Source organism: Staurois parvus, unplaced genomic scaffold (genome assembly GCF_062004578.1).
Source record: "Staurois parvus isolate SC_StPar_1 unplaced genomic scaffold, SC_StPar_1.0 ptg000352l, whole genome shotgun sequence".
Taxonomy (NCBI): Eukaryota; Metazoa; Chordata; class Amphibia; order Anura; family Ranidae; genus Staurois; species Staurois parvus.
The window spans coordinates 66,784-88,304 of NW_028318148.1; the positions used below are offsets into that span (position 1 = coordinate 66,784).

At 41.7% G+C, this 21,521-nt stretch overlaps 1 protein-coding gene across 2 annotated transcripts in view; it reads left to right on the top strand.

The window, feature by feature from the left end:
• NACC2 (NACC family member 2) overlaps positions 1 to 21,521 on the top strand; it is an 82,707-nt gene that overhangs the window by 40,058 nt on the left and 21,128 nt on the right. For both annotated transcript variants that reach the window (XM_089684651.1, XM_089684650.1), the window contains exons 3-4: positions 1,718 to 2,651; positions 12,156 to 12,329. In XM_089684651.1, the coding sequence (XP_089540777.1) occupies positions 1,781 to 2,651; positions 12,156 to 12,329 (1,045 nt within the window). In that variant the 5' untranslated portion in view covers positions 1,718 to 1,780. The remainder of the gene's footprint in view (positions 1 to 1,717; positions 2,652 to 12,155; positions 12,330 to 21,521) is intronic.

Sequence of the window (21,521 nt, forward strand, 5' to 3'; positions counted from 1 at the left end):
GAGTGTAACATGTTATGAAAGCACCAGCCGCCAATGACCGCTAGTGGGGGATCTTCTCTCCCCTGCTAGCTGGCAAAAAAAAAAAACCTGGCCGCATCACTTCTCTGTGAATGAGAAACTACAAGTCCTGACAGCCTTAGCGACTGTTGGCTTGTAGTTCTCAATGAACCGTGGTAGTTTATTGAATCTTCCTGTCAGTATATCTGCTTGCTCGTACATCCCATATGGGCAAGCAGATATACTGACAGGTGACTGCATGGCACCAGCGATCTACTGATTACTGGTGCAAAACTTTACAGGCTCCTGCAGCAAAAAATAATAAATGCACATTTTTTTACCTTTTAAAAAATGTGCATGTATTATTTTGTACCAAAAGGTGGACTTGTCCTTTAAGGAAACATTGCATCTCACTTTACCTGTGAACTTAAATCAAATATGTTCCCTAATAACATTAACAGGGATGTTACTGTATGTTCCATGCACTAAGGATATCAGTAATTTGTCCTTTAAAACACTTCAGAAGTTCTGAAGTAGGCTATGATCTAGTTACAGAAGCAGGGGGTTGAGCATCCTGAGAAATTCTGTTGTGGAACAGAGTGTGGTTGCCATGGATGTAAAAGAAATGTCATTGCATGGGAGATATAGAAAATCATGACTGGTTTTAGTTTGAAAAATGTAATTTTTTTTTTGTATGTAACTTATTAGCTTCACTTTGTATCTCATTGAACACCATGCACTTTCCAAGCGACTTACCTTGCCGTACGTTTTTGTACTTGGCAGTAAGGATACTGACTTTGTCATCTATCTTGCCTATAGCCACTAGAGGGCACACTTAATCCCTACATGAATTATGATCATGAAAATGTGCCGCATCAAGTTGAAATGTGCAAATACCAACTAAATACTTTCACATAAATAATACACTATAACCCAGAAAGATTACAGAGCACACAAATTATTAAACTGCTACAACCATCATTCACAAACATGTACATAAAAATGTTGTATCGATAAAAATGTTGGCTACTGCATTTGCTGGATAGCTGAGCACACAAAGGGGAGCAGCTTTCATCATGTCCCGCAATAGAATTACTGAACGGAATTCTGCTAAGCACCAAAAAAATCTCTAGGGCCAGTTCACATATATTGCAGTAACAAGCAATTTTTCACGTTTGAACAACAGCAGTCACCACTAGGACACACAGAAAGTACTTGTTTTCTATGTGTCCCATTCACACTGCAACATAGACCGGAGCTGCACTGCAGTGAGCTGCGATAAAATAGACATGTTGCATTTTACCACAGTGCACAGAATGGGATTGCATGTCACTGTACAGCAGCCCAGCGCACAGCTCTGCTGTACAGTGACATGAATGAAGCATCACTTTGTACACTTCAAATAAAGTTGAGTGAAAAAAAGGAGTTGTGTGATGCACTGAAACTTGCATCTCACTTCCTGTACCGCTTGCGCACTACATCCTGAACAGACAGCTGCCATACATTAAATTGCTGCAGTTTAGTGTGCGGTAGCTGTCCGTGTGAATGGACCTTAACTCAAAGGATCAGAAATTTAGCTTCCAATCTCCTCTACTAGAAAACTCTAAAATTCCTCTTTTTTAGACTTGTGACAACTCTTGTATATTATAATTCATAGTCACTGGCCTTTTAGCTTTAATTTATTTGTTAATCCAAACTTGTTTTTTGTTTTTTTTTCCAGATGTGAAAAGTCTCTGCGTTGACCTTGTTGAATGTCCAAAGCCTGCTCTGTCACTGCCCAGCCATGTCACAGATGTTACACATAGAAATCCCCAATTTTGGGAACACAGTCTTGGGATGCCTGAATGAGCAGAGGCTTATGGGACTCTACTGCGATGTTTCCATTGTGGTGAAAGGCCAGGCCTTCAAGGCGCACCGTGCTGTCCTAGCGGCCAGCAGCTTATACTTCAGAGATCTGTTCAGTGGCAACAGCAAGAGCGCCTTCGAGTTGCCAGCAACGGTGCCGCCAGCGTGCTTCCAGCAAATTCTGTCATTTTGCTACACCGGGAAGTTAACTATGGCGGCAAGCGAGCAGCTGGTGGTGATGTACACGGCTGGCTTCCTTCAGATTCAGCACATCGTAGAGCGAGGGACAGACTTGATGTTCAAGGTGAGCTCACCTCATTGTGACTCTCAGACCACCATGATTGAAGATACCAGTTCGGAACCCCAGAGCCCCTGCAACCAGACAACAGCTGCCGCCACCTCCGCTTCCTATGTAATGTCTCCTTCCATGCCCATCCCGCTTCTCACCCGAGTGAAAAATGAGAGCTTGGAGGTGCAGCCTATTGTGGTACCCAACATGACTGGCAAGAGGCCGACCGAGATTCAAAACAGGGACAGCACAGGAGGAACCTTGTCTGCAGTGGCTCCGCCAAAGCTACAGCGGGTTTCTTACTATGGTATGTCTACCCTAGCTACGCTCTTCCCCAGTGTACAGCAAGTGTCGTATTCACAAGGGGAACGCACAAGTCCTAGTGCAAGCAGCATACCGACCACGGACAGCCCAACATCCTACCACAATGAGGAAGACGAGGAGGAGGATGAGGCTTATGACACTATGGTGGAGGATCATTATGGGCAGATGTATATCAAGTCCTCTGGGGGATACTCAGGTAGGAAACATAATTTTCCAGTTGATGTAGTTATAGGCCGTGATTGATCACCTCTGAAAATGCTAGCTGTCTTGCTTTCGTGCTGATTTTTCTGGCTATAATATTTACTGAATCGCCCAGAACAGATGTGCAGATTAAGGTTGACTTCACGTACCATATGCTTGTTCTGATCAGATTTAGAAAGCATTGTAGCCAGTGGATCAGCATGACAGCCAGTGAAATGGCATTTTTGGAAACAGGTCCAACATACAGATAACACATCTGTTTCAGCACAAGTTTACTTTTTAGGCTGGTATATTGGCCTCCATCTTAAATCTTTTTTTCTATGTGTTCTCCTTTCTCTCACTGTTCCTCGTGTTGTAAGGTTATTTACTCTGAAAAATGTGACCGTGCTTTTCTGAGACTGTACTTGGGACTAGCTCATTTAAATCCTTCATAGAACACATTGGGGTTTATTTACTACAGTCAATTAGACTGTGCACTTTGCAAGTGCAGCTGCTCCTGAGCTTAGTAAATGATGGGAAGCTCTGCTGACTTCCATCATCCAATCATGTCCAAGTGAAATGCTTTTTTTGTTTTCCTTGCATGTGATTGGGTAATCTTTGTAAAGTGAAGCTTCACCTCATTTACTAAAGTCTGGAGCATCTGTACTTGCAAAGTGCACATTCTGTTTGTGTTTAGTAAATCAACTGTTGGGTATTAGAATGGCCGACAATAACTTTCTGTTTTGTTGTTTTATTTTACTTTTTACTCAATGTGACCCTGCAGGAAAGTAAAAACAGAAACATTCTGTAGAATCCTGACAACATTACAGTCAGATGTGAGTTTCTGCCTTCAATATATGTTTCATCCATTCCTATACAGCTCTCCCTATGTCTCACATTTTTGCTTACATCCTGTTATGCTGCCCTCTGGCAATGAGACAATGTCACATTATTCCGTGTTGAGAGGGGTGTGTCACTGGAGTTCACTTTACATGCAGCTTGTTCATTCAAAGCTTGCTTCATTTTCAGAGTCATTTAGTAAAATACAATCTAAGGCTGTACACAAAGGCCATTAAAGCGTTGGGATCTCCTGGGGCTTCTGTATCGTGTTTAATAAATGAATAAATAAAGGTTTATTTTGTAGCTTTTATTTATTTGGTTATGTTTTGATATTGGTGGTTTAGGTATCTGCAGATGAAATATGTGAGGCTTGATCTCGCCTAAAAAAAGAAAGAAAAAAAAAAAAGCTCTTACAGCAATTGTGGTTTTGTTGATATTTTTTCTGTGGGAAGATACAAACGTTTTTTTTGCTTGGTTAAAGTTGAAATATTGTCTATAAATACGTTGTATTTTAATTTCCAGTAAGCAGATAGAGCTTTAGGTTCCTTTTGTTTAAAATCTGAATTCAAGACTAGTCTGACCTGCTTTGCTGAAAAGGCCTGTTGACAGAGCTCAATAGCATTAACATGCAACTGAAGGAGCCAGGGTAGTTTGTGCACACCTCATATGAAATATTAATTTGTAAAGATGTTATATAAAGGGTGCAAAAACGGATATATACCACAGCCGTTTAAACATGTAAAATGTTAAAACAATTGACAAAAAATGATAGTATCCCTTTAACGGTACCTGTCTTTCCTATCACAGTAAGCTTGGCTATGCAAACCGCACAGGTTTATCACTAGTGACACTGTGTAGAACAATTTTTTTTTTCCTTTTCTCAATGATCTATATATAAATAGGGCTGAAGTTTGCCTCTTGTGCACTGCTTCCCATGCCATCCACCCAACCCCCCCATGCTTCACACCATCCCATCCTCTGCTTTTCCATGCAGCTAGAGTCTGTAGGACAGTGTAAAAGTGTGACTGCTATAATGGGAGATTCTCTCTGCAGTAGTTTGGCTCTGCCCCTAACACAAGCAGGAGTTTTACCCACAGTTATTTGTGTCTCCACACCCCCAACACCCCCCCAACAAATTGTCTCTGCCTTTCCCACAAAGGTAGATTTCCTGCAGTCATTTATTTTTTTTATTCTGTCTTTCTGTCTATCCGCTAAAAGTTAGATTTCCCACACTAATTAAAATATATATATATATATATATATTTGTATTAATTATATTTGTAATATATTTAGGCATATTTTACATATGTATAAATTCAGCTGCCTGTATTGTGGGTAAGCCTGCAGGCTGGTCATGGCTCTACTTGGACGCTGGAGTTACCAGATACATACACAGGGTTAATGCCGGGCGTGTTCCTCTTGCCCGCAGTGCTGGTACATTGCATGCTGATTAGTTGTCCCTTGCTCTGGGATTAGCTGGACTCTCATTTCCTTCCTATGATAATGCAATTTTTTTTTACTTGCATTAAACAGATGTTCTCACCCTTAAAGGTGTAAGCTAGATGACACTAATTCCACACTAATGCACAACAGGATAAGAACAGTCATGGGAAGGGAGTTATGGTGCTGGATAAAGTGGCCCTCCGCCTTCAGATGACTTTGGTTATCAGATAAAGAATTATATCAAGAAGAGTGGTACTGTGCAGCGTTCAAATATAAACAAAAAATCAGATATTGAGAATAATAGCCTACATACCCAACAAGAGAAGTGGAACTGGACAGCGCTCATACATGCAGACTAGGATTAGATACTGAGAATAATACCTAGCATACTGAACAAGAGAAGTGCTACTTTGCAGTGTCCATACATACTGAATATTATACCCAACATGCAGAACCAGAGAAGTGGTACTGTACAGAATCCATACATGCAGAGTAGGAACAGATACTGAGAATTACACCCAGCATATAGAACAAGAGAAGTGGCATTGTGCAGAGTCCATACACTTAGAATAAGTACAGATTATATACACCATGTAACTATTTGGCAGACTTTTTATCCACATTTTCATAGTAAATATTAAGTGCTACCATTAGTAGCCTATCCCAAAGTATGTGTACATATGTGTCATTGTGGAACAAAACCTCATTGTTAGGCATTAGTGTCCTAGCAGTACTGTGTTAGCAAATTTTCTTTTGTTTGTAACGGAGCCGTTAGCCAAATTGCCAAGCAGCGGTTGTTGGTAAATATACCGGGAAAGGGACAGGAAGTGAGTGTTTGGCTTTGCCAGTAATTCTGCCAATGTTTGCTGCAATACCTGGCAAAGGAATATTTAATCTCTGTATACTGGGGAGACAATACAAGCTGAGCTCTCCCTCCTCTCTTGATTCGGTTTGCTGTGACCTCTACACCACAGTATTAAGCAACAGCACATGTCTAGACAGCGCCAACACTTTATGGCTACAGAGCGCTGCCGTGTTCTATAACCTTTTGTTGATCTATAACTGTTTTTTAGATTATATTCTGTGCTTTGTGGGTGTTTTTAAGGGTAAGCCTTTAGCTCTCCAGTTGCAGCAACACTACCACTATTAGCCTGCAAAGCTTCCAAGAGCATTCTTTTCTAAAGCATCTTTTGTAGACCAGCCATTTCAAACCAGGGTGCCTTCTGGGTTCTTCAGGACTGCATTGGCAAGATGCCTAACAATTGTGTCAAATTGCCCAAAAATTGTCAACAAGCCAGCACTTGGAGCAAGCCTGCCTTTTTTTTGGTTTTGTTACACAAAGCAACAGACTGTATTGTACAACATTACAACCTTGGGTACTGTGCTGGCCAGCTTCCTAACAACCAATGCCATCATAGGTTGATAAGGAGGATGGCAGGTGCCTGAGGACATCCTTATTTGCTTCTCCCATGCCCCTCTCCGTCAGCACTGGGGTCACATTAGCTCAATGAGGGAGAGAGAAACGAGAAACAAAAAGAGAAATGCTCAAATAGTAGTCAGTACCAGTGAGCAAAGGTATGTTGCATTTTAAAAATCCCCTCCTAATGTTGGGTATCCTACATGTATAGAGACTGCTGAATTATGTAAAATTACTAGTTAGCTTTTTACATTTTAGAATTGGGTGCCTCGAGATTGTGCATAGTTTTAAAGGGTGCATCGACTGAAGGTTGAGAAACACTGCTTTAGACCCTCTTTAAGGATAGGGAATACTCTGCTCCTTACCTTCTTTCTACTGTTCTGAATACATTAAACATTAGGATATCACACCATCCACCATCAACCTCTATAGGGAAGATATTACTCTTCTCCCAATCTTGTCTTTACCTTTCTGATTACACTCCCCACCAGGATATCATACTCAAACATGGCCCCCCATAAGGTAGAAAATACTCAGCTCTTGCCCTTCTCTTCTTTTCTGATTACATTTACCTCTGAGATATCACATCCTCCAACATGACTCTGTACAAAAAAGTGGCAACCTCCCCACCCTTTAACTAGCCTTTGCAGTAAATTGCACATTGAAGGGCAATGTATGGCACAAACAAACAAAAGATTTCCCAGCACACTTACCAGCAAGCAAAAACAACCAAATTGATCCTGTCTAACAAGTCACGTTAAAACAGAGGTTTTTGTTTGCACACACCTGCAAATGTATGCGTAAGCTTCAGTGCCCATGTCAAGGCTCCTCTGTCTACTGCAGTTCTAACTCTATTAATTTTTTTAATCTCCTTAATAGGAGCACATATAGCAATGGATAGATTGAGGGCAAGTTCGCATGGTGGGAGCCCACCACTCTGTAAAGGCACAGTGGACACACGTGACCCTCTGAAAGGTAGAAAATACTCTCCTCCTGATCTTCTGATTACACTTACCATTAGGATATTACACCCTCCAACATAGGTCACCGTAAGGTAGTTCCTGATCTTCTCTACCTTTCTGATTACACTTACCACCAGGATGTCATGCCCTCCAAAAGGAACTACCATAAGGTAGAAAATACACTGCCCCTGACCTTTTCTCTATCTTTTTGATTAAACCTACCTCCAGGATATGACACTCTCCATAAGGTAGAACATATTCTCCTCCTGATCTTTCTTTTACCTTTCTGATTACACTCATTATCTGGTTATTACACCCTCCAATATGAATCCCCCCATAAGGTAGAAAATACTCTGCTCTTGCCCTCTCTCTACCTTCCTGTTTACATTCAGTACTGAGATGTCACATCCTCCAACATGACCCTCCATAAAGTAGAAAATGCTCTCCTCCTGGCACTCCTTCTACCTTTCTGAATACATTGACAACTGGGATATCACATTCCCTAACATGACCCTTCATAAGATAGGAAGTTCCCTTTTCCTGATATTTTCTCCACTTTTTTAATTATATTGGGATATCAAATCCTTCAACATGACCCTCCATAAGGTAGGAAATATGCTCCTGACCTTCTCTCTACCTTCATGAAAACACCCTCTATGAGGGAGAAAATAATATTATGTGGTGAGTGCTTCCCATGTTTGGAATTCATCCTCATCACCCCCTAGGGATGGCTTACACTTTTGGCATTGCAACACAAGAGCATAATGGGGTAGTGACTAAGCAAGATATCAAGACTCTCTTATTTTCCATCAGTCTGAGCTGACTGTTAAGTTGGCCATAGATAGTTCAAATCTCGGCCAGTTCAGTAGGGACCAGCCAACATTCAAACCATCTATGGGTAGACTGAGTGTACCCAAGTTTTTGCTTCGATTGATTTGGGTACAAACAGCATGTCAGATTTTTACTAGCAGAATACAATACATCCACAAGAGGGATTCATTCATGAATACAGTCATTGTTGCAGATTGAAGGAAAGAAGATTGCATCATCTATGGCCTGCCTTAGACTTGAATTGAGAGAAACCGTAAAGCATAGCCCATATATGAATACTTGGATTGCCACTCAAAGCACTGCAAAACCTCCTCCTGTAGTCTAATGCATAGATTGGGTGCCGACACTCCAAACAATAATAAAGAGGTAGTATGCGAGCGCTATCCAAAACTTAATAAAAGATAGCAGCTAGAACACCAAAAAGGTAACCAAGAATGAACCTTCCAACAGAGTACATACATATAAGGTGCAGCGCTATAATAACATAAATAAAAATAGCATATTGTAGCATAAAATAAAGTGCAAATATCAGATCACACTGAGGTGAATTTGAGTGAATAAAGAGTCCCAAGATAAATGAGGGCCCAACGTGGGGATCCGGTAGATCCTAATGAGTGCGTGGGGCAGAGTTCCAGTGTACCACATGGTGAATCTAGGGTAAAAGATGCGCACTCACCAGAAGTGCATCAAAAATACGCATGTGAAATTTATCCTGTTACATCAGGTAGCGGTCATCTACTGCCAAAGTAAGGTCAGGGTCATACACCTTCCAATCGCAACTCAGGGTAGGTACTCCAAAACGTGTCTCAAACGTGTCACCATCTGGGGTCCCTTTTTGAACAGGTTCTGCAAGTGGGGACTCTCATTGAAGAGAGCCCAATAAGGGACACCACATAGCGTGATACCGTATACACTGAGTTTATTATATCAGAAGGTAACACTACTTTCATTTTATCCCTACCATTCAATGTTGTGTTACCTTCTGATATAATAAACTCAGTGTATACGGTATCACGCTATGTGACGTTTGAGACACGTTTTGGAGTACCTACCCTGAGTTGCGATTGGAAGGTGTATGACCCTGACCTTACCTTGGCAGTAGATGACCGCTACCTGATGTAACAGGATAAATTTCACATGCGTATTTTTGACGTACTTCTGGTGAGTGTGCATTTTTTACCCTAGATTCACCGTGTGGTACACTGGAACTCTGCCCCACGCACTCATTAGGATCTACTGGATCCCCACATTGGGCCCTCATTTATCTTGGGACTCTTTATTCACTCAAGTTCACCTCAGTGTGATCTGATATTTGCACTTTATTTTATGCTATAATATGCTGTTTTTATTTATGTTATTTTAGTGCTGCACCTTATATGTATAGACACTCCAAACAAGCTCATCCAGGAAACTGATAGAAAGACAGAAGGTGGCAACACTGCACTCTGGAACCCAGCCACTATATAGAGAGATAAAGATACAGCTTCATCCTGAACTCCTCCTGGCTATGCTCCTCTGCCTACGGGGGTGAAAGAATATTAATTAATAATGATATTCTCTATCTGCCAGGTTCGTATTTGCTAAGTCCCCTTACCTCCAGTGAGAAGTGGGAGAGTTCTTCTCCCTTTCTCTTGGGTCATTAAGACAGGAAATGAAGGTGAATCTTTCTAACACTAACAATGGCAATAATCAAAACCCAACAGATATTCTAAATCTGTCCAAAACTGTTTTGAAGGGAGTTCTAACTTTTAACAAAATACTATGAATATCCTTTACAGACACAAAATGTTTTAGAAAGTAAGTTGGCATACAAAATAATATTTCAGATTTTCTACATTATTAGAGCCATTTTATCCTGTCGCCATTCTGTGTCCCAGCATCACTCAGTGGAGTTCTTCTTTACTGATTGCTGGTCCATGACACAAGAGGAAGGTGTTAGAATGAGCACCCAGCGTATCCTAATATAACCTTAGTGAGTTTTGTGGCCACTCTGGCTGACAAGGGGTGAATGTTTAATCGCACAGGCACACTGGCAGATGTTCTGCGAGACTCGAGGTGCCGGTGAAATACGAGTATTTATAAACTTCACAACTTGTGACAAGGCAAAGCTCTAAAAAAGGACAGAGCAAGCCGGTTCTAAAGGCCACAAGAAGCTGTTCTGCTCCCCGGGAATTTATAGGAATACAAATCTGGGAGGAGCTGGCATTTAGTGGAACACTGTGTAACCTGTCCAAAATCCCCGATACGCAGCCAGTGTTAACTCTTTCCAGACTGCGTCTCTCCTTAAATAACGCCTCCAGTATAACAGCCAACCAAACCTATCATAGTAAACGATATTTCTTTGCAATGAAAGGTGGCTACGTCTACCCAAGAATGCAATTTCAGTTATTTTTAGTTGTAAATGGAGTCTGGTGGGCTCAGTCGCCTGCTGGTATATCTCAGCTATGTTCCCGCCTGCCTTGGAGTGTTTCTGCTCCTTCTCCACAATGTTAGCAATAAAAAATCCAGCAGGGGAGAAAGGGAGTAGCCTAATGGCAGTGGCAGGTATGTAGACTTGGAACTCCCCACCTGAGAAACGTGAAAAGCATCCACCAAACACTGCTAGTGTTGTTTTGAGCGGAGTAATCCTTTAATCTCACAACATTTGCATTTTTTTAGTGTTATCAAAAGCTCTTTTATATAACCCTGTAATAAGGTGCAGTGGTGTCACTGCTTGTTCCATACTTTGCCTGTGGTTGGCAGAATGGAGTGTCTGTTGCTGTAGGTAGTGGGCGCCTCCGTTCTGTCTGGGCAACATCTAGTCCTGTCCTAAACAATGACAGATCTGTTTGGAGTAGCCTGTGCCCATGCCACTCCGGGAAGGTCTGGTACTTGTTGCAAGGATGCCACCATGGCAGATTTTGTGGCTGTCTGTCTGGCGGTGCGGACCTCCTTTGTTCTGTCAGGCAGATCCGACATAATTAATATCTGTTGATACAGACACTGCAATATATTGTATCAGAATGTAGTCACATCTCTCGCCAACGCTGTGATGAGCACTTGTTTATTTCCAGATGGTTTGTGTGTGTATGTGAAGTACATATTATGATATTCAAGCTGGAAAGCTGCTTTTAAAGTAATCCCTCCCTGGCCAGTCCCTACACGAACTAAAGAATGACATTTCTATATCTACATATAGGTTTTACTTATTTGTAGTAAGTGGAGGGACTGGATAAAGAGGGTTCAGTTTGGAAGTATATGGCAATATGTGAAGTGCAAAAGACAAAAATGTTAACATGTTAGCAGAAGGAGCAGAATACATCACCAGCATAGTGTTTCAAGAGAGGAAAGTTGGATCAGGGAAGGAACAGAGTCCTATACCAGTAGTATTCTCAGGAAAGGAGCATAAAGCTGGCCATAGATGGATCGAAATTCTGCCAATTCAGCAAGGTCCAGCCAAATTTTGATCCATGTGTGGGTGTCCCGGTTCAAAAAAAAGTAAATTGTTAGGTCTGATTTTCATGAACGAGAATGTTGAAAAACGTTGGTTGATCAGCGGCTGCAGCCACTGATCAGTTTATTTGAACAGCGGAGATTCCTTCATCCACCTCACTTGTGTGGATGGAGGAATCTGTTCATTTTTCATTGTAGTTTTGTTCATCCAACTGGCTGAATAAAATGGCCAGCTTTAGATGGCAAAATGAACGCAGTGCAGAGTATTTCAGGCCAGCAGAGATAGATAGGAGCAGAGTGTTCCAACAACGAGTACTATTTCAGGAGTCAATAGTGGAGTCCTCCAGCAGCACAGAGTATTTTGAGAGAGCAAAGTTGGCACAATGGTGGAGTCCTCCATCAGCACAGAGTATCCACAGAGGACATTTAGATTATGGAAGGAGCAATCATCTTGCAGAAGAAAAGTGAGAAAGAAAAGAAAGTTGGGTAACCTAAGAAACAGAGTCCTCCAGTAGTGCTGAGGGTTGTGGTTCTCTGAAATATGACCATGTGTTTTTTTTTACTAATGTTTATGGTTTCCTTTTTTGTTCACTAGTTGGTCAGGAGAAAGGAGATCAAATACAGAACTCACTGGAGAATCGTTCTTGTGTCCTGATTCGGAGAGACCTGGTGGCACTTCCAGCGAGCCTCATTAGTCAGATTGGCTACCGCTGCCACCCGAAGCTCTACTCGGAAGGTGACCCAGGGGAGAAGCTGGAACTGGTTGCAGGTAAATACAATTTGTTCAACCAGCCATGCCTTTTTTGTTCTCTAGGGACAGCAGTTAAGGTATGAACTTATTAGAAAGGTATAATACTATAGACAATCTATGGTAGCCATTCTGATTCAGGTGTCCGTTTATGACACAGAGAATAGCTGCGATTCAACAGATCTCAGCTATTCTCTGGTCATTCACAGTTTATGACACTCAGGAGGACATGTCAGCCCTTCTCTGGAGATCTGTGTTCTCCCTCCAGATTCTCCAGCTCAGAGCTGGAGAATCAGAGGGACCGAAAACTAAGCAGAGATAATTTACCTCTGCTTAGTAAACTGATCTTTTACTGTAATCTCGAGAGATTATAGTAAAATGAGCCGTTTTTCAGAGTTTGTAGACCGTTATCCAGCGTTTGGAGACCGTTCTCCCTTCGTTCGGAGAACTGCTTCATAAACTGCATTCACAGGAGAACTGTGTTCTCCGAGAATGCCGGAGAACTGAGCAGCGATCTATTACCGCTGGTTCACAAACGGACACCTAAGTCTTTTACTTTCCCACTGTTACTTTCTAGTGCAGGATAAATGTGATTGGTTGCTACTAGGAAGTCAGTTTACGAAAATCCAGGGAAAGTCTTAATGTGCTATGAGCGAATCCTATGATTCTTCCATATGATGAGCTATTTTCCTGCTTGGGTGAGGGCTGTGAACGACCTTGGAATACTTAGACCCCATATTTATACAGCTGTCAGAGAAAGAACCAAATAACTGCAACTCTGCAGGTACGTGAATCCTATTGATCTGCTTTCTGATCTGCTGGGCTCTTGTGTTGATTCATTTAAACCTCCCTGGATGCTGTTGTGGCTTCATGTGAATTTAGTGGCCTGCCAATCGGTGGGATGCTGCAGATTTGCTGAATGGATGGGGCAGTAAACTATTGAAGCTGCTGGTCTCCCTCAGGAAAAGCTAGTTGTCTGTGTCTGGTTTCATTGCTTCAGTCAGCAGTATGATGTTGGTGAAATTGAATGCACATTTATTCCACCCAGTAACTAAAAAAATCACTGAAGCCAAGGGATCAGCAGGATGGCCTGGAAACTAGCAGAAGGAAGCAACAGTTTGCTAGATTTTTCTCCAGTCTGTAACTGGAGTCTGTAACATGACATAACAAAGTCTGGCTCTACCTTAAAAGAGACTGTTTTAATAAAGAAGGTCTCTTCCTTACAAGGGGCCATCTTACCTAAAACATCCACTGCCTTAAAAAAGGCTGTCATAGCAAATTCTGGAGCTGCATTATATTGTCTTCGTAAAGATTGCCTCCTTGCCAAAAATGTCATCAAGGTATTATACCACAGACTGCCCCTGTGTCACAAGATCTAGTAAAAGACTTTTCCTGTGTACCATGAGACTGTGCAAGTAATGGCTGCCACTGTGTTGCAAGAGACTGATAGGCACTTGTAATGTAGAAGCATTCTCTTAACTTGGCATTGTAAACTTGGGTTTTGGGTAGGATGGTTATAAACTCAAGGATTGGGTTATGGGTAGGATGGGTATAAACTCAAGGATCGGGTTTTGGGTAGGATGGGTATAAACTCAAGGATTGGGTTATGGGTAGGATGGGTATAAACTCAAGGATCGGGTTTTGGGTAGGATGGGTATAAACTCAAGGATCAGGTGCAGAGCAACAGAAACAGACCTGCACAGAGCTTTGATGGGAAGCCCCCATCCAACATTGTGCTAAACGCATTCCGACACATACCTCAATTATAACACATGAACATCCATCCATTTTATCCTGGACAGCAGTGCAGTGACCTGTGGCTTCCAATCAGACTTGGGTTTATTGGTCAGTGAAAAGGTGACTTGGACTGCTTGCTCTGAGTCAGTGCACTTTTCATGTTGTTCTTGCAATTTGCAGTGCTTACCTGAACAGACCACTTGGATTTCACTGTGATGCAAGTGAGGAAACTTCTGTTTTCTGTGTTCTGGTCTGAAATGAACCCCTTGTATACATGACATCATGTGAGATGCTTTTTGGGGGAAATAAGAAGTTTATATTCAGGCTAACCCCCGGTTCACATCCATGCGGCCGTGCAGGCCACGTCTTGCACGGGCACAATAGTCCATTAATTTGAATAAAGTCCCGTGCCCGTGACACGCAGAGAAAAGTCCGTGCACTTCTTTGGAAAATGCAGCCCACACGGGAACCTTGGTTCCCATTACGGTTGCGTTTTCTAATGCGGGCGGTATGCCATTAGAAGTAATGGCACCCGCCCACAGGTCCACAATTCTCTGTGCAGTTGGTTCAGCTGCACGGATTTTCGTGCGGATCCGCAGCGGCACCACCTGCAGTCATGTGGACCTAGGGTTAATGGTTATTTAAATCTAAAATGTAAAAATTTTACATAAGCACTGACATTCACAAGTATCTCTGTTCCAAAAATGTCAGATTTATTTAAGTCTGCTGTTCAGCTTATTTATGTTAGCTGCCATTTTAGCCTAAATGAGGCTTACAGCATTTATTATTATTTATATTATTAAAGATTTAATAACGCCATCAGTTTGCCCAGGCTTTTACAACAATGGATAGGGACAGTACAGTTACAGTACTTTTCAGTACTAAATGTATCAGCGTTTGGTACATTCCTTAAAGTTTCATATTTATTAATGAATGTCATTAAAGTGGACCTGTCACTAAAATTCATATCTTAGTAGGGCACATGGCAGCCTCACGAAATCACGCATTTCTTTTTTAATGAAAAATTTCTATGGATGAAAAAATTGTGCCTGCCGAGCTCCCCCATGTATAGATTAAAAGAACTCAGGATAATGGGAGCATTGTGAATCTTTCCCATCTTTTAAGTCTGTAGTAAATCCATTGCTTTGAGTCAGGTCTGATGTGACTATTAGGTATTATTATTATTATACAGTATTTATAAAGCGCCAATGGTTCGCTCAGCGCTGTACATTACAAAGGGGGACAGAACATGTGACAGAACAGTAACAATACAATGCAAAACATGAGGGGATCGAGGGCCCTGCTCTTTCGAGCTTACAATCTAGGAGGGAGGGGATGGTGGCACAGGAGGAGATAGCTGTGGGGGATGGAGTGGTAGGAAGAGTGGAGGAGGTCGCAAGTTAGCAGGGGGTGGGGTAGGCTTCCCTGAAGAGATGGGTTTTCAGGGTGTGCCTAAAGGAGAGGAGAGTAGGTGATAATCTGATGGGTTGGGGCAGGGAGTTCCAGAGGATGGGTGACACCCTGGAGAAGTCCTGGAGGCGGGCATGGGAGGAGGAGACCAGGGAACTAGAGAGAAGGAGGTCTTGTGAGGAGCGGAGTGTGCGTGCTGGCGAACAGTCAATGTTTAGCACTACTAAGCAGGAAGCACAGCCTTCATATGTAATGAGCAAATATGGCTGTCCCCCCGTCCCCCCCAAGGACATGTGTATATATACAAATTACATAGAGAAATTTTTTTTTTACACACATTTATATCTAAAGCTAAAAATACAGATAAGACTATAGTTAACATTAATAACTCTTTTACATGAAGCAAATAATAATTTTGGATAACTAGCCCTTTAAGCCTCCTCTCTCACGCAGTCGCCCCCGCAAAACACTGCCGACATCCAAACTACTGTGTATGTTTCCAACAAAATCAATTTACTTGCGCAGCACAATAGCCGGGGCGCTGTAAACGCTTGTTAGCATACAGAATACCAGCACTCGTTATGCAGCCAGAATATTCATTTTGTTGGCGTTTACATTTTATGTGGCACTATTAAATGTGACACGGGTTATTTTCGCAGTGAGGAACAACTGTAAATCGTGCCTACGCGCACCTGTGGATGAGTCCGATTTGCATTTTTCAATCTGCAGCAGGCAGATTAATATCTCCAGCTCATAATGCATCCAGCGATGGACTTATTTCCTCCGGTGAATTAATATCACCGCTGGCAGGTGTTTTGGGGTTTTATCCCACCTCTTTCCTTGGGGAGTTTGAACGTATTTTTTTTTCCTTCCAAATCTATTTTGTTAACCAGTGAGATGCTGGAGGGCCAAGATTTTTTTTCTTTAAATCGCTAAAACGCCTCAACCAGTAGAGTTGTAGACTTTCTGTATATATGTATGCTGCATCTACGTGACGTTTGTAGCATCAGCAGCTCTTGAGCACTTTGTTACAGGAAGGGTGGCTTACACACAGCATACTACCGTATGTACTTTCACTGAAAAACAAATGCAACTGTTCACTACCACTTTTTACCCAGGCGTGTGATGCTCTGCTCTTTATCAGAAAGCAGAGCATCACAAGACGCACCTGTTCTTAATGTCTCTGTTTCAGGACCTCTGATTCTGTAGCAGGAATTCTGTTAGGATGTGGGAAGCAAAGACACTGCCTTCCTCTCCCTCCATCTATACTGGAGAATCAGGGATTTTCTGTTGCAGAATTGGTATCCATCAGGACCAACACTTGAAGCACCCAGTTGGTCATTTAGAGGTTAAAGTGGAACTAAGCTGCAGGGAGAGCCTTTGTCTTTATGGCGTTCACACATTATGTCAGACCTCCTAGGCTGCTCTCTTCTGACATTACCAGATCAATGCTCACGGTCATCACTTCCACCATATTCTCCACTAGTTCTTTTGGGCAGGCATCCTTCCTCTCCCACGATTGGGTAGTGACTGACAACAAAACTCCTGTACATAAGCTCTAGATTTACATTATCCTACCACATGGCTCCATTATCTGTAAGATGCTGGGAGTAGAAACTGCAGGGTGCAGGTACTGTAGGCCGTAAACACAAAGGAAAAAGATTGCTTGATGAAAAACGCTTAACCCAACATTTTTTTTTTCAAGGTTTACTTCTACTTCAAGTAAACATTAGGGTATACAATAAAAATTTAAATGTTAGCTTACATTTGAGGTTGAGGGGTAGGCATTAGGTTAAGAGTTGTACAGCTACAGTGGGCATTGAAAAAAATCACCCCCTTTTAAATAGTCACATTTTGTTGCTTTGCAGCCTTAAATGAAGACAGACACCATTTTTGTTTTATTTAGCTGTATTTACTTATAACAGCTGTGCAACTTATAACATCCAAGTGGAAGCTATAACACCAACATGTCGATAAAAAAATCAAAAACAGAATTGCTGAGTTGGAAAAAGGATCACCCCCTCTCTTAAAGACTTGTAAACTCAATCTGGTGTAGCTTATCACCTTTTCAATGGCACACAAAGCTTAGCATGAAAAGAGCTTTCCTGGAGCATTTCTGTCCCTGGTAGTGCAGCTGACGCAAACAAGCAACTATGGGTGGCAAGGCACTGTCCATAGATCTCTGGGATAAAGTTGTGGAGATGGATACCAAAAAAAAAATTCAAAGGTTTTTTCAGTGCTTAGAAGCACAGTGAAGTCTATTATTGGAAGGTATTAAGAATAACATCCTGATGCAGGGAGAATCTGTGTTGTACCAATTTGGATGAAAGAACCAGGATGAAAATGGTCAGAAAGGTTACCAAGAGGCCTATATCAACTCTGAAGCAGCTGAAGGAATTTATGACAAAGAGTGGTCATTGTGCACAACAATATCACAAATTCTCCAGAAATGTGGCTTATATGGGAGGGTTGCAAGAAAAAAAGCCACTCCTCAAGAAAGGCCACATGCAGTCACGACTGAGCTTTGCCAGAACGCATCTTGAAGATTCTGAGAACACATGAAAAAGGTGTTATGGTCAGATGACACTAAAATTGAATTATTTGGCCCCAAAACCAAACAATATGTCTGGCAGAAATCCAATACAGCTCACCATCCAAATGACACCTTTCCTACAGTAAAGCATGGAGGTGGTAATATCCGGTTATGGGGGGGTTTCTCTGCAGCAGGACTGGAGCACTCTTCAGGATAGAAGGAGAAATAGATGGGGCAAAATACAGTCAAATTCTTGAGCAAAATCTGTTGCCCTCTGCCAGAAACTTGTCAATGGGCAGGCGGTTTACTTTCCAACAGGACAATGATCCAAAGCAAAAATGACCACACAGTGGTCGAAGGAGAAAAAGGTAAATGTCCTTGCATGGCCTAGTACAGACTTAAACCCCATTGAAAATCTGTGGAATGACTTCAAGACTGCAGTCCACAAATGATCACCATCGAATTAAATTGAACTTGAGCAGTTCTGCAAGGAAGAGTGGGCAAATATTGTGAAGTCTAGATGTGCAAAGTTAGTAGAGACATATCCCAACAGACTAAAGGTTGGAATGTAAAACAAAAGGTGGTTCAACAAAATACTGACACAAGGGGGTGATCCTCAGAAAAAATTGTAAAAAAATTCAAAAACAGAATCACTGACATGTTGGTGTTAAATCTTTCACTTGGGAGTTTTAAGTTGCACAGAGTAAATACAGCTGGATAAAACTAAAACTGTGTCTGTATTCATTTTGGGCTGCGAAGCAACAAAATGTGATTATATGAAATGGCGTGATTCTTTTCTATACCCACTGTACATAGTCAGGTTGCAGAAAGTTCATTTGTTCAACCAATAGAATAAAAATCATTGAATAAATGTAAAACCCCCATATGCAGGATCTCATTCCTAAAGTTGATCCAGAGGAAGGTAAAAAAAACACCTATAAACCGTGGTCCAATTCGTTCCAGTGGGAAAAATAAATTCCTTTCTAATTCCCCAGCAATCAGATATTACCTAGATCAACAATCTCTATTGTTTTTATTAGCGAGTTATTTGGTGTATTTAGGAATGCATCTAGCTCTTTTTTTAAGACATTCTACTGAGCTGGCCAGAACTGGTTCTTGAGATGAGATTTGTACATTTTCACAGCTCTTACTATGAAGAAGCCTTTCCCTATGTAGAGATTGCATCACTTTTCCTTTAGTCATAAAGAGTTCTCCTTGTTCTTTTATAATTACCCTAAAGGAGAACAAAGGCAAAAGCTCTTTTGGCCCTACTTCTCCTATGGGTCATAGGAGTGCACTTCGATCTGCATTCCTGTGACCCTTTTTTAGCCGACAGCGGGCTAAAGCCCACTATTGGCTGACTTTACAGTTTAAATCCCCCCAGATACTTGGACCGATAGATGGCTCAGCCTCTAAGTGTGCCACTTAGTGCATGAGCCCGGTGCTCCAATGAGCACTGGAAGGGCAGGGCAGAGCAGAGAGCTGGTGATTGTCACCGGCTCTCTCAAGCAGAAGACTGAGAACATGAGCAATCAGCAGTCTTTGATCATTCAGTTCTCAGTCTTAGAGCTGATAGGAGACACATTTAGCATGTATCAATTCTGCATCCACCTAGGCGAATATGACTGTTTGCTTTTTAAATCCCCAAACTTCTCTTTTAAAGTGACACCAGGTTCACTATATGGACCACCTAAATTTAAGCTAAAGTGGATGTAAAGCATAGCTAAATGACATTTGGTTTGCTTAAACACTGTGTATCCTAAAGCTCAATTCTGTTCACAAACACTTTCTATTAAATACGTTCCTCTAAACTAAATATCCACCCCAATTACAACTGCTTTGGATTTTGGAAGGATATGAGAAAGAAACAATGTAGGTAGAGTGTAGGTTGGTATGAGCAACAACAGATATTTATTTTTCTTTACAAAGTCCTGCAGTTCATCTAGCCCACTGTTCTCACATTAGCCTTTTGTAAAATGAAAGTCTAACAATATGGCCGCCCTCTGGTTCACATTGGAGTATTGCCTGCATCAGCAATAAGTTCCTCTTTTTTACTCTCACAATTGCCGGCCTGGTCTTTCACCTCTGATTAGAGATGCTGCTTGCACTTCTCCTTCCATGAATGGCAGGCCCCTCAAGCTGTACTAATAAAAACGCCATAAAAATGTCTCATTCGGCCAAAGCTCAGGAATCCCATTCAGATGCTTTTTTTTTTTTCCTTCTCTTTCCTCAGCATATAGAACTGGCAGCCTGTGTTATAATGCAGACGCCCTCCCTATCTCACAGCGTGCAGATTGACTCGACTGGAGGGGATGGAGTTCCGCTTCTCCGCAGTCAGCACATTATAATTAGAATCAATACCCGCAGATCTGTGTGTGTGCGAGTTCATTCGAGGTAACGGAGCTGAGCGCCGGGGAGGTGGGGGGAGCCGGGCCCTGAGATCTCACCGTAGCCCCAGCACTGCGCTGTCTTCATTCCATTGATTTATCTGGCAATGTAATTTGTGAAAAGGTCCAAAGTCTCCCTGGCTCGCCAACACCTGCTAGCCAAGGGACAAGGACTTCTTTCCCCGTAATGGGGGGGGAGAATTTATCCTTTTCTTCCAGTATTTCACATGACAGCAAGATTACCTATTAAAACAAGAATATGCTGAGAATTTCTCCAATTTTGAGATCTGTTCAGCATTACTCTCTTAAATAAAGAATATGGAGGGTTTTTTTTTGCAACAAAACAACCTTGCTAAGCTTTATTTGCAGCCAAGCTAGCCACTTCACATCATTCCAATTCAATTTCAGAAAAATAGCCCATTTCAGGAAAGGTAAACTTACTGGTTACATGATCCTTATACCTCTAGCAGTCGGCCACATATGAAAGAATAAAAGAAAAGATAGAGGGAACCTATGTACAGCGAGTGTTCTCAGCACGGCACAGCCACGCAGGTACAGCAGAGAAAAGTACAAGGCAATATTCTCATAATGGAAAAGAAGGCATGCTATTTTAAAGGGGTTAAGTATTGGATTTCTGTATGAGCTGCTTTTCTGTTTCAAGGAAAGAATGTAAAGGAAACAATGATAATTATACAGGGAAAGCTTTGGGTATTTTGAAGGAGAGCATATTTAAAGATGATATTGCAGTTTTTTTATAAATTATTTTTGATTATTATTTCATATTACATTTGCTCTTACAATGTTTTGAGATTTGTAAATTAACCACTAGAGGGAGATCTGTATAAGGTTCAGCATTAGGAGCTGTGAGTAGTTGGATATTCTGGGTTAGGTCCAGATATTGGTTGGTCTGGTCAGGTGTTAGGGGATGGTTTGAGGTTCAAGATTAGGTTTGAGGGTTGGGTCAATGTGCCTGGGTAAGAGTTAGGTCCTGTGTCAACAGGCTTTGGGCTTTTTTCAATGGCATCAAGAAGCTTCTTTGATAATTCAGAATTCATTGACATTGTGCATTTGATCTGCAGTTGCCTTCCTTTTGGCATGCTTTAAAGCAGTAGTAAAGTCCTCTTTATGACTTGTACTTACAGGTGA